The sequence below is a fragment of the Cotesia glomerata genome, linkage group LG2 (genome assembly GCF_020080835.1).
Source record: "Cotesia glomerata isolate CgM1 linkage group LG2, MPM_Cglom_v2.3, whole genome shotgun sequence".
Taxonomy (NCBI): Eukaryota; Metazoa; Arthropoda; class Insecta; order Hymenoptera; family Braconidae; genus Cotesia; species Cotesia glomerata.
Genome location: NC_058159.1, coordinates 21,777,569 through 21,789,886, shown reverse-complemented (window position 1 = coordinate 21,789,886; position 12,318 = coordinate 21,777,569). Strand labels below are relative to the sequence as shown.

Genomic DNA, 12,318 nt, shown 5'->3' with positions numbered 1-12,318 from the left:
ACTCAGGTGTTTATATGGCTCTGGCGTTCTCCCATCCGCTCGGGGAGACGTGCCCGGTAGCAGTATCTCTTCTGCCCCGAGTGTGTGTGTGTGTGTGTGTGTGTGTGTGTGCAAGTATGTACACTTCCTATAACTTTTGAACGGTTAGAACGATTTTATCGCAGTTGGTGCCATTCGAAAGGGCTTGGCCAAACTTAGATTTTGAATACAATTTGGTTCGAATTGGAACGATGGATTTCGAAAAATCTAAAAAAAACTAAAAAAAAATTTTTTCAAAAGTGGTTTTTTTGAAATAACTTTCAAACGGCTCTATCGATCAACTCCAAAAACTACTCAGCTCTTAACCTTGAAAAACCACGTCGATTGCCGCTAATCCGGTCAAAATCGGTTGATTTGTTCGAGAGATATCGTGCAGGAAAGAAAACCCAAAAAAGTGTTTTTTCGGAATTACTCCGAAATTTCTTGTTTGATCAATTCAAACTTAAAGATTCATTATGAGGCTTAGAAAACTGCGTCGAATGCCACCAACCGCAAGAAAATCGGTTCATTCATTCAAAAGATATTGCAGTTTGAAAACTCAAAAAATAGTGTTTTATCAAACTTCTATTAGACTTTTGAGCTCGAAAAGCTAAAAAGCATAGAAAAGTTATCTTTTTGAGCTCGGAGAGCTCATTTACCAATGAATCTCGAAGTTTCAGAATTTTTGATGATTTCGAAAGCAAAATTTTAAAAAACAAAATTCGCGATCGTCAGGCTTACTTTTTATTTAAAGCATGTAAAACTTTTTGAGTACCCAAATATTTTTTGTCATATTAAAAAATTCCTCTACAGAATTGGAAAAAAAAAAAACGAGCAGAATAAAAAAGAATATTTTTTTGATTAATCAATAAAAAAAAAATTTTAATTTTCTTAGTGGGAAGTTAAAAAAAAAGTAGCATTTTTTCGTGTTGTTGTAGATATATAATAATTTAAACATTTTTATATAGTATTTTTGTGGTAAATAATGATTTGACAATATTATTAACCTTTCGACAGTAGTGAATGCTCTCTGATTATACACTATACCACGAAGAATTACCTTAATTCAACATAATCCATAATGCAACGATAAAAGTAACACAGCTCTATATTTAAAGTAACTCAGCTCTGTGTTAAAAGTAATACAGCTCTGTGTTAATGTAACATTGGTAAAGGTGTTACTTAAGTATCGAATAACATTTTAGTGCGTCGAAAAACGGATTGATCAAACAAAACAAACGATTGTAATAAATCAACACACTAAAACGTTAAATATTTGACACAAAAATTTTTACACTTTACATAATAATAAAAAAATTTTTACTGTGTAACAACCTGCATTCATTGTGTGACTGTAAAAAATAAAAATTATGATTTATGATTTAAAAAAAATTTAACTCAAAGATTTTTGGACATTTTTAATCAAAAAGTACATAGTTTGGATAATTTTAAAACGAATTTTAAATAAAGTTTAATCAATTGAAGATTATGATAAACAGCCCATATTTATCATATACTCTTTTATTGGCTAAGATTGATTCTTTATTTTGTTGATCAATCCTCAGAGAGGACATTATAATAAATATAAAAAGACAATTTCTACTCATTGTAGCAAAAATCATTGTAAAAAAATGATGATCGTAAATAAGTCAGGAATCGAACCTGGATCTCCACTATTACATGTCAGGTAGTTTACCGTTTAAGCTACCTGATCCCTCACCACTATGACTAAAACTCAGATACTTTTTTTTTATTTTTTTTTTTTTTTTTAATTTATTCCGGCACAGCTCAACAATATAAGACAGTAAAACAGTCAGACAGGTAAAATAATATTACTATGGTGAGATCAGCAACCAATAATTCAATAAAAGATACGATCGAACTAGCTTATAGAACCAACAAACTATTAAAAAATTCTAAATTTTCTTCTTGTTGTATTACGTAGTGATAAAAATTTATTATAAAAATAAACTTTTGTAAGAGATTATTAAAGATTCAAGATGATGAAAGAAGTTTATTTCTAGGAAAAGCTCAAGAGGCAATTTAAAGAATTTTTTCTGTTACTCATCGTTTTAAAGTTATTGAAGTGGTAAGTTATGAAAATACACTTTCCTATAATTAAAAAAATCTATTCTGCTTAAATCGTAAAAGTGGTGGAAGAATTGTCGAACACACCGATAAAAATAAAATTTAATGGATTTTGATACACGATTTAGACAATTTGACTGTTGAGCAATTCATCAGGATCCAAGTTACACGTATGAGTCTAGTATAATTTCTAGAATGTTTTTGCGAATAACATACAAAGAAAAAAAAATTATTATCCAGGATTTATTGGCTCAAGAATTTAATTTATTAATTTTTTGATAAAAAAAAATATCAATATAAATTTATGCTTCATACCAATAGATTTACTTGAATTAAATAAAAACTCTTTTAATCGCTTTGATCAATTTTTCTCAATAATTATCAATTATTTATAATATTCTTGCATCAAGAAAATTTTCTTACCAGAAGTATTTTTATTTCTAAGTGTAATAAATCCAAAACAAAATTATTCATTGTTGATAGCTGCCTTGAGTGATATAAATTGATAATAATAAATCCAAAAGTCTAATTATGATTGAAATAATGGACGTCAAAATAATTAATTGATTGATTATAAAAATCTATTACACTCTTCTTATGAATAAAAAAAAGTTGTACTATTCACAAATGAAAAGAAGAAATAAGAAGGTGAGTATGAAAAATGTTATCAATTTAGATATTTATTATTTTAGGAGTTATCAAACAATGGACAATTGATTGACGTTGTATAATTAGACAAGAGAGACAGGCAAACAACCTAAACAAGATATATCGACAAGAACGAGATGTAGGATTGTAACTTGAATACCCTCGTTATTGATAGCCTTCGAACATCTATACCGACGTATCGTATTTGGACAGTTACCGCGCGTTTGCGAATACTATGCACACTACTCCACGTAACTGTGTCTAGTCAAGAACTTTACTGAGATTAAACATCGGTTCGTTCAAAACCATTCTGTGGAATGTCATGATTTATATAACATCTCATTACTCAACTCGAATAAACAAAAAATAGTGAAAGAAATAAGAGAAAATAAAAAGTATTAACATCAACATTAGCATCGGGAGAACGAAGAAAGGTGAAACAGAAATACGATAAAGAGAAATGAATAGGAAATATAATTTATTAAGAGTATTATATGCTGTACTGTACTACGCTATGGAAGAAGAGAAAAAAAAAAAACATTGATAACATTAAGCGAACGTTAAATTTCTGTCCTTGACATTCGTAATGATCCATAGGATGTGGTATATTTTGCATAAGAATGAAGACAGAATCGGAATGACCATGTTGATGAATAGCTTATGAGGCCATTCGTCATTTAAATGGCAAAAAAACTTTATAAAAAAGACCGTAATAGCTGAAAAAAGTGAAGAAACCAGGAATATAAAATTAAAATAATAGAGTAGTGGAGTAGCCTACAGTATAGTCGGGCTAAATTGAACGGATTTACGTTGACAATTTATTATACATCCTAGTGCAAATGAATGGGATAAAATAGTGGAAAAAAGTAAGGCTGGAGGTTGAGGAGATGCATAAGAAAATTAGCGACATTCTCGGCTGTTGTTATTGGTATCCTTGTGCTAGAACTGGAAAAGGTGTTCTATCCTTATACTAGAGTTCTCTTTCTCAGGATCGCAGACAAGAGCGTGCCCTCTTTTTCCACACCCTAACGCTCATTACCTCTTCCTCAAACTACTCGCGAACATTAAGGGTCATTACAATGCCCATAAATTGTGGACCACCGTCCGCTGCACAGTATTTATGTTATCAATTTCGGGCCTACTTTTCTATTCAACTTTAACAATAAGATTTTATTTTCTGCTTAAGTTATTTTAGTCACAAACTATGAAAACTATTTTTGTTGTGTTGATAACAAAATTTCGTTGTGTTTATTTTATTCTATTTTTCCGAGACTGAAGAATATTATGGCCGAGGTAATATAGTCGTTTTATACTGAAAAAAAGAAAAAAAAATTGACTTAATTTAAGAAAAATATTATTTTTGAAATTTCACTTTTGTTTCAAGATATTAAGTTTAAATTAATTCAAGAAATTCACTCACGAATAAAGAAAATAACACTTGAAGACAAACAGAAAAAGTTTGTCATTAAAAAATTTTAATCCTATTTTCAAATTAGGTAATTTATATTTTATTCAAAAATATCTTTCTCTAAAAAAAATTTTTTTTATTCGTTTTTTTTTACTATGCTGCTCTAAAAGAATACGAAATTATTTTCAGTTGAAAGGAATAATGTTTTTCGGTGAAGAATTTCATTGTATCTTACGAAGATAATACATTACTCTTGATTCTAGAATTCTAACTTCTCTATCCTAAGAAAACGAGTTTCAATACGAGCAATTGTATCAAAATATCAGGTCCTCTTTAAAATAATTTTCTTGAATCAAGAATATTTCTCTTTAATCAAAAGTGGCTTTTAGTATGACTATTTTTTTTAATTAATAGCATTTACACTATATGGATACTTTGTCTCAAAAAAAGTTAGTGTAAGAGATTGTTTTGTAAAATATTTAACATTTTTGAGCATCAATTTGATACTGTCGTGTTAAATCAAAACACGAAAGTGTTAATTATTTAACAAATAAATTTTTATTTTTATTTATTTATTTATTTTTACTTCTGATATACATTCTATAGAGGTGCATGACACCTGTGCATAGACACCAGAAAAATACAATAATATTCAATTATATATACATCGAATTAAGAAATTCATTAGCTAATGCAATGTACAAAGTATAAGTTTTCTTACAACTAATTATACAATATTTTGCTAACTAATATACTATCTTAATTTATAATTCAATAGATCTAATCCACCTCCCAAAATTCTTGCTTAATAAGTTCTTTTTGCATTCAAGAGCTTTTAGATTTTGGTACTTAAAGTTTTATTAATTTTCGTAAAGTTATCTGTCTATTACGTGTGTTTATAAACCTCCCAGAGTGCATTAATTTACAATCTGTAAAATAATAAGTAAGCACATTCACAACAAAAAACTGGTTGATTTTTAAAGGTACTAACATTTCATTTTCTATTTTCATTTTATTTATCAATTTATTCTGTAAATTTACAATAGGTTTCAACGTATTATCATATGCACCACCCCAAGCAATAATTCCATAGTTTATAACACTTTCGAAAAGACCATGATATATTGTTTTCAGTATAGATGGGTGTAGCCAATTACTTAATTTATAGAATAAAAAAGTGAAATACTTGACTTTTTTAATCAGCTCTGTTACATTTGACTCGCTATCTTTTTTTTGATGCAATAACAAAAAATCTTTCACTGTGTAGACGTATAAATTTATATGATTTATTTAACAAATGACAATTTTTGTAAAAATCTACTAACACTATAAAGTATGCCAATAAGAAGCCTCTTTGAACATTGACCGTGAATGATTAATACTTTTTTACGATTATCGGCTATTTCTAAATAATACGATAGTAATACAAGATCAATGTAGTTATTAACAAAAGGTTAAAAGGAGCTTAAAAGATGTTCAACTCTGAAATCAATTTTACTGTCTACGCGAGTTTATTAACAGTTTACGGAAAAGTCAACTGATAAGAGCTTCTCAAGTTTAGTTGTTCTCACAAATTGAGCCACTTTTCAACGTGCCTCTAACTAAATACCCAATCAGACTACTTTTGATTCAAAGTTAGTTTCTATAAATCCCTACCTTATATTCAATTAAAATAGAATAAAAAAATATTTCAATTGAATTTGAACTAGTAGCAGTTTGAACCCACTTAAGATACTTTGACACTTAAAGCTAATTTAATCTTGTCCAAGTGATGAGAGCATTTTGAGTAAAACTGGTTATAGAGCTAGAATCTCTTATATAAAGGATTTTAGATTTTAATGATAAAATTCTGCTTCAAATTGTAATCCTTACTATTTTCTTCATTAGTTTGTTGTAGCTTAATTAGTAAGATTCATTATCTTCCTTGTAGGAATACCAAGAACATCAGTGTGCAGACATTACCGTTATATTAAAACTTATACATGGTTAATCTGAGTAATTGAATTTGATGTACAATACTTTCCGAAGCTGATCTAAATTTTTTAAAGTAGTCAAATTGAGACATGGAAGTATTTAATTAATTTTTAATTTATAAGGTTTTTACTACTAAAGCCTAGTTTTCACCATATGTAAGGTGGCGCAAAAAAAAAGACGTTTTTTTTATTTTTCAAGTCTATTATGAAAATATGTCAGTTTATCATGTTCCATGAGCCCTCTTCTAAGATCAGCTAAAAAAAAATTTTTAGGGATCGTTTAAGATTCGTAAAAATTTTCAATAACGTAAGAAATGGCATTTTTTATGTTTTTAATTTTTCTTTTCATAAGAAATATAGTCAAAAATCTAAGTATAAATATTACACTTTTAATGACAAATATATTCGGCATCCAACAAAAAATCGATTGACTCAAATAATCTTTTATTTTCTGATTATTTTAAAATTTTTATTTGGTAATTAAATACAATTTGAAGAACTACATTTCATTTTTGTTTAATTCCTTCTTAAATCAAAAACATTTTTTTATTTTTCAAATCTTGAGTAACCTTTGAAAATCAAGATATCGAAATTTTCAGAATGTACATAGTTTTTAACCTTAAAAATTTTACAATGACTAAAAATAAAATTGAAAACAGAAAAAAAATCTATTTTGACGATTTTTAAAATTTGTAGCTACCCTTAATAGTATATTACGCACAGAGGGAGGAAATTAGGACATTCCAACCCGCGTGTAAAATTATCTCCGCAGCCGAAGGCGAGGGTGACAAACACGCGGATTGAGATATCCTACTTTTCTCGCTGGCACGTATACTATTTTTCATCATATTTGTAACTAAAAGTTCAAATTTTGTGCTCTTGTTTTCGTGGGAAGATTTCAGTTTAAACGTTCCACTCCGCGCGTTTGCTACCCGCGGCAATTCTCCACGCGGGTTGGAATGCCCTACTTTCCTTCCTAGGTGCGTAAAAGTAAGGTTGAAGTAACTGATTCAAAATTGATTTATGCTAAAAGATTGAAACAAATAGCAATTTAGCGTCAATTTTTCATTCTAGAATCAAATTTTATCCGGGTAAAATTATTATTGTCACTATATCTATTTGCATGAAATATATCAATTTATTTTAGCATTGAAGAAAATTTAATCCTGAATAAAAGAATTAAAAAATTGTTCCTCAACTCTTAATAATTTGATTCAATTTTTTAATATATTTAAATTAATATGAAAATAATTAACTAATTTATATCAAACACATGTTCATTTTTGTTTGTAAAGTTATTGCTGTCATTCAAAACTTTTTACTTTTTAATTATAACTTTCAATTTTTATTTTCTGTCTGGAGGGACTTTGCCTTCGGATCCGAACTTTGTACCGGAATTTATCGTCGTATTTGTGATAAAAAATAATATCTGCGACTCGTGCGGTCTTGTCGATTGCCCACTCGAGCGAATGAGCGCACTCACTTGGTTTGGACGCTCAATTTAGCTCTCATGGATAATCGACAACTTACCGCACTAGTCACACAAGATACTATTACATGTTTCCTTATAATAAAATGTTTGTAGAAACAAAAAGTTTGGCAAATCCAAAAGCGCACGACTTATAATGCTCATTTGTTCGATAAATAAAAAAAAAAAAATTAGGAAAACGGTTGACCCTGAAGGCCATCCCCGCAACTTCCCGCTACTTTTATAATTAAGCGCTCAAAATTGCACTTATTACGTTTTTGAGCTCTTCCAGCTCAAGAAAATAATTTTCGTGTAATTTTGAGTTTCCCGAGCTCAAAAGTCTGATAGAAGTTTGATAAAACACTTTTTGAATTTTCAAACCGCAATAACTTTTGAATGAATAAACCGATTTTCATGCGGTTGGCGGCATTTGACGCGGTTTTTTAAATCCTATGATATACTTTTAAACACAAATTGATCAGACCGAAAGATTAGAATCCGACTGGTTCGTGTTTTGCACCAGACTCAGTCGTGTGCGGCGCCAGAGTGGTTATTATGCACGTATTCTGGTGCAGCACCCGACTGAGTCTGGTGCAGAACACGAGTGAGTCGTGTGCGCACACGACTCAGTCTGGTATAAACTAATTTTTCTTCCATTTTTTCTTGCACACGACTGAGTCTGGTGCAAAACACGAACCACTTGGGTTCTAATCTTTCCGTGTAGTGTCTTTTTAAACTTCTATCAGACTTTTGAGCTCGGAGAGCTCAAAACTACACAAAAATTATATTTTTGAGCTCGAAGAGCTCAAAAACGTAATAGGTGCAATTTTGAGCGCTTAATTACGAAAGTAACGGGAAGTTGCAAGGATGGCCTTCAGGGTCAACCGTTTTCCTAATTTTTTTTTTATTTTATTTATTTTTTTATTTCAAATATCGCACGGTGTTTTAAACTGATCATGGGCACTGAGTGTGCGCCAGCATCAACTGTCATGGACGTCGGTAAAACATCTACTGATACGGATATATATAGGTGTACAAACACTCATGTGTATTTTTTATTATTTTAGTTTTTCAGTAATAACGATTAACATCACTAAGTAAGATGACCATTTGCAATACCAATCTCCACAAAGTGGATATCAAGCTAATAAAAAAAAACTGATTAAATTCGTGAACTTTTACGCAAGTGAGGGTGTTTCAAACGGAAAATGTGCTGATTGGCAGGAATTTCCTTTTAACTATTTAGATATTTTTTTCTGGTTCTCTTATCTTAAATTGATTTTTATCAATAACAGAATTAATCTCCATTAATTTATCTATCGAATGATGCGCTCATTAATTAGACTACGTGGATTACGAATCATGTAATTAATTAAATAGTTGCGAAATCGAGGAAAACCAAATTTTTCGATCGTAAAGCACTTTTTAATGCTTCGCATCATGAGTCGTGCAATAGCCCTAAACCGTGATCAATTTGTAGGAATATAAAATTCTTTCTAGCTACGGTATCAGTCAAATTGTTTCATAAAAACACATATGAAATTTTTCAGGTGATCAACCTTGTTACCTTTGAAAATTTTAACTTGAGTTAACTTGAAAGTTTCAACTTTAGAAGTTGATTTTTTTTTAATTATGATGAATTGCTATATATGTATTAAAAAGTAGAATAAAAATAACATGAAATTTTCCGCTTTTTTTTATTTTTTATTTTTTTACGGTGGAAAATTTCCATTGAACCTAAAATTTGTTGAAAGTCAGTTCTCTGGAATGAAAATAATACAATTTACTTTTCATGCCAGACGGATATCTAATAAAATTTCTGACGCATAAATCTCCCAGCAGTTTTATTTGGCTTTAGGGTTGGAAAAACCAACACTTGAAATAAAATAATTAATAAATCCTCAATTACGGAAAAAAGTTTTTATGGAATCAAATTAACTAAGACGAGCATAAATCTTGGCAATTAAAGTACAGTTTAATAATATAATACCAATTTCTATCGAATCAACGTTATAATAATTTTTTCAACGATCCTCCGAAAAAACTAAATGATATTCATAAAAAAAGATGAATTTTGACACGTAAAAAAAAAAACCTACAAATGTTTATGTGATCTCTAAAAAAATTTATACTACGGAAATTTGATATTAATTTTAAATAAACCTTAATAAACAATTATGTTTAATAATTTGATCTGTCAGATATTATAATTAATTACAGAGTATAAAACAGTTAAGCTTCTACATATTTTTTACTATCATTATACCTTAATTAAAGAATGAAGCACGTCACTTAAACTAATAACTAATAAAAAATAACCATTATTATTATTTGGGGAGCAAATAAATGGATGTATAATATTTAAAAAAAATATTTTTTTAATTAAATTATCAGAGTCATCTAAGAATCTCTGGGGAAGCTATAAAAATTTCATGTTTCAAATAACTTTTTTTATACTCTCAAGTATCTTCCAAGATGTTAAGCGACCGAAACTTTTAATTGGATTATCAGATCACATTTTATTGGAATTTATATAAACTAAACGTCAATCATTGCAACTTGTCCCGCTTTGTACCCAACCTACCGACGATAAAAACTCTCTCATTATAATTTTCAACAGTAAAAAATTCTTGAGACTTAAATTAAAAAAGTTGATTTTTTTACCTTAAAAAATAGCTATTAACTTCAAGTACCCTTTTTTAAAAATCAATCTACCAATTACCAATTTTTTAATTTTTTTCAGTACAGTTCTTTGATTTGTTTTGTTTATTTACTTATATTTTTTTTATCTTTAACAATGTATTACGTTATCGATGAAATAATCGAAAATCATCATTCATCAGATATTTTAAAAAATTTTCTACATTTGTATAAAATGTCTTTTGGCTAGTCTAAATAATTTTATATAAAAATTAATTATGTAAAAATTTACTCAACACATTATTCTTTTTATAATGAATTAGATTGTTTATTAAATAAAATTGTTAGAAAATTATTTTAGTTCAATAAAAATTGCTTTTCAAAGTTTGACATTCAAATTCTGGCAAAAATTGTAACATGTTTTGTAGCAAACTTTCACTGGAAAAATTCTCATCAATTCTATTGTATTTTATAAATTTTCAGAACAATTAAAAGTCAAACAATGAGAAGTAATTTTAATCGAATGATCAAGCAAAAAGATTTTTCTGTAAAAATTTTAACTACATATTTTTAGGAAATTACTGAAAGTACGGAAAAGCTGTGCAGTAAATTTTGAAGAAAATTAAACTATCCTTGAGAAAATTTTTTATCAATTTTTCATTATATCTCACCTTATAGATAAGATTTTAATTTGAAATAAAACATCCATGTTCACCATTTCGTACCAAATCAATAGTGAAAATTTGCAGGAAATGGTCTACATTTGAACTATTTCGTAGCCACTTTGAAGTCATACTTTCCCTCAGGCAGATTAATTAAATCCTCCGTATTACAAAGTAATATAAAACACATTAATGATCAACCAATAAAACCCTTATCCCGATTCCAGACGGTATATCATTAAACGTCATAGATAATCCCTCCCGGGAAAACTTATGACGAGAAATTTCGTCAGATATTAATAATAATCTCGGCTTACCGCTGATCTTCGGCAAATTCCCAATGTCAATTTGCCAAGCACCAGAGTCGCGAGAATTGAAAACACTGAGCAAGCGAACGGCAATAAAAATGACAGCGTCCTTCCAAATAAAAATGAAAAATAAAAAAATATTAAAAAAAAAAAGAATTAAAAAAAATAAATAGAATTACAACTTTGGACAAACTCTCACCACTTCACACTAACGACGTAAATTCAACATTTAATCTTGAAAAATCTTTTCATCCATCAAAAAAAACTATAAGCCGATCACGTGGCTTTTTTTTAAAAGTCATACTCTTTGTCATTTTAAACAAAATAAATGATTACTTCTATTTTTAGTTTTTCTTTCAATCTTTTCATCTTAGATTCGCCTTCAACAAAACTAATTTAATTTTTAAATTAAAATTAATAAAGGATCCCACTGTCACCATCAAATAAAATACAACAGATAAAAACAAAACAAAAAAATTAAATAAACATGAATAAATTCTTATTAATTCTTTTTTTTTTTTTTTTTTTTCAGTGGAGAAACGTTTTATTAAATGCCGTACAAAAGTAACCACGAGAAGGTGCACGTGTCCTTTGGCTTGTTGAGAGCTTAAATGATTTTGGTGCGCGTCCGTCGGGTCGACTTGACGCCGGTAAACTGCTGGTACCGCGTTAAAATCCACCTCATGCTTTTCGGCGTACGCGAGGACCAATGGGATGAAGAGAGACGGCGCGAGAAGATAACGCGCGCGCAAATACACTACTTCCATCCCCTACTATGCTGCTTAGACATTAAATGAACGAACATGCTTCACTCACGAATATCACGAGGTAAGATATATATCAAAGTAAAGTTTGTACATATAAATGTATATATATAAATACATATATATATATATATATATATATATATATATATATATATATATATATATATATATATATATATATATATATATATATATATATATAATACATATACATTCATTTAGTTGGTAAAAGAACAGTTACAAAGTGTGAAAGACTAAAAGGCTTTAACGCGAAAAAACAGAACTTAAACCCCAGGCAAGTCTTCTTAATCCCCTGCATTATCAAAGCACTGATGTTA

General features: G+C 29.0%; 1 protein-coding gene across 8 annotated transcripts in view; it reads right to left on the bottom strand.

The window, feature by feature from the left end:
- Positions 1–11,888, bottom strand: part of LOC123275544 (lachesin-like) — a 68,233-nt gene extending 56,345 nt beyond the window's left edge. The window contains exons 1-2 of one of the 8 annotated variants that reach the window (XM_044743714.1): positions 11,223–11,887; positions 10,915–11,065 (exon numbers count right to left, since the gene is read on the bottom strand). In XM_044743714.1, coding sequence (XP_044599649.1) covers positions 10,915–10,961 — 47 coding nt within the window. In that variant the 5' untranslated portion in view covers positions 10,962–11,065; positions 11,223–11,887. Of the gene's footprint in view, positions 1–10,914 lie in introns of all 8 variants that reach the window. The other 7 variants (XM_044743712.1, XM_044718386.1, XM_044718384.1 and 4 more) reach the window with 7 other exon arrangements.
- Between the last annotated feature and the right edge of the window lie 430 nt (positions 11,889–12,318).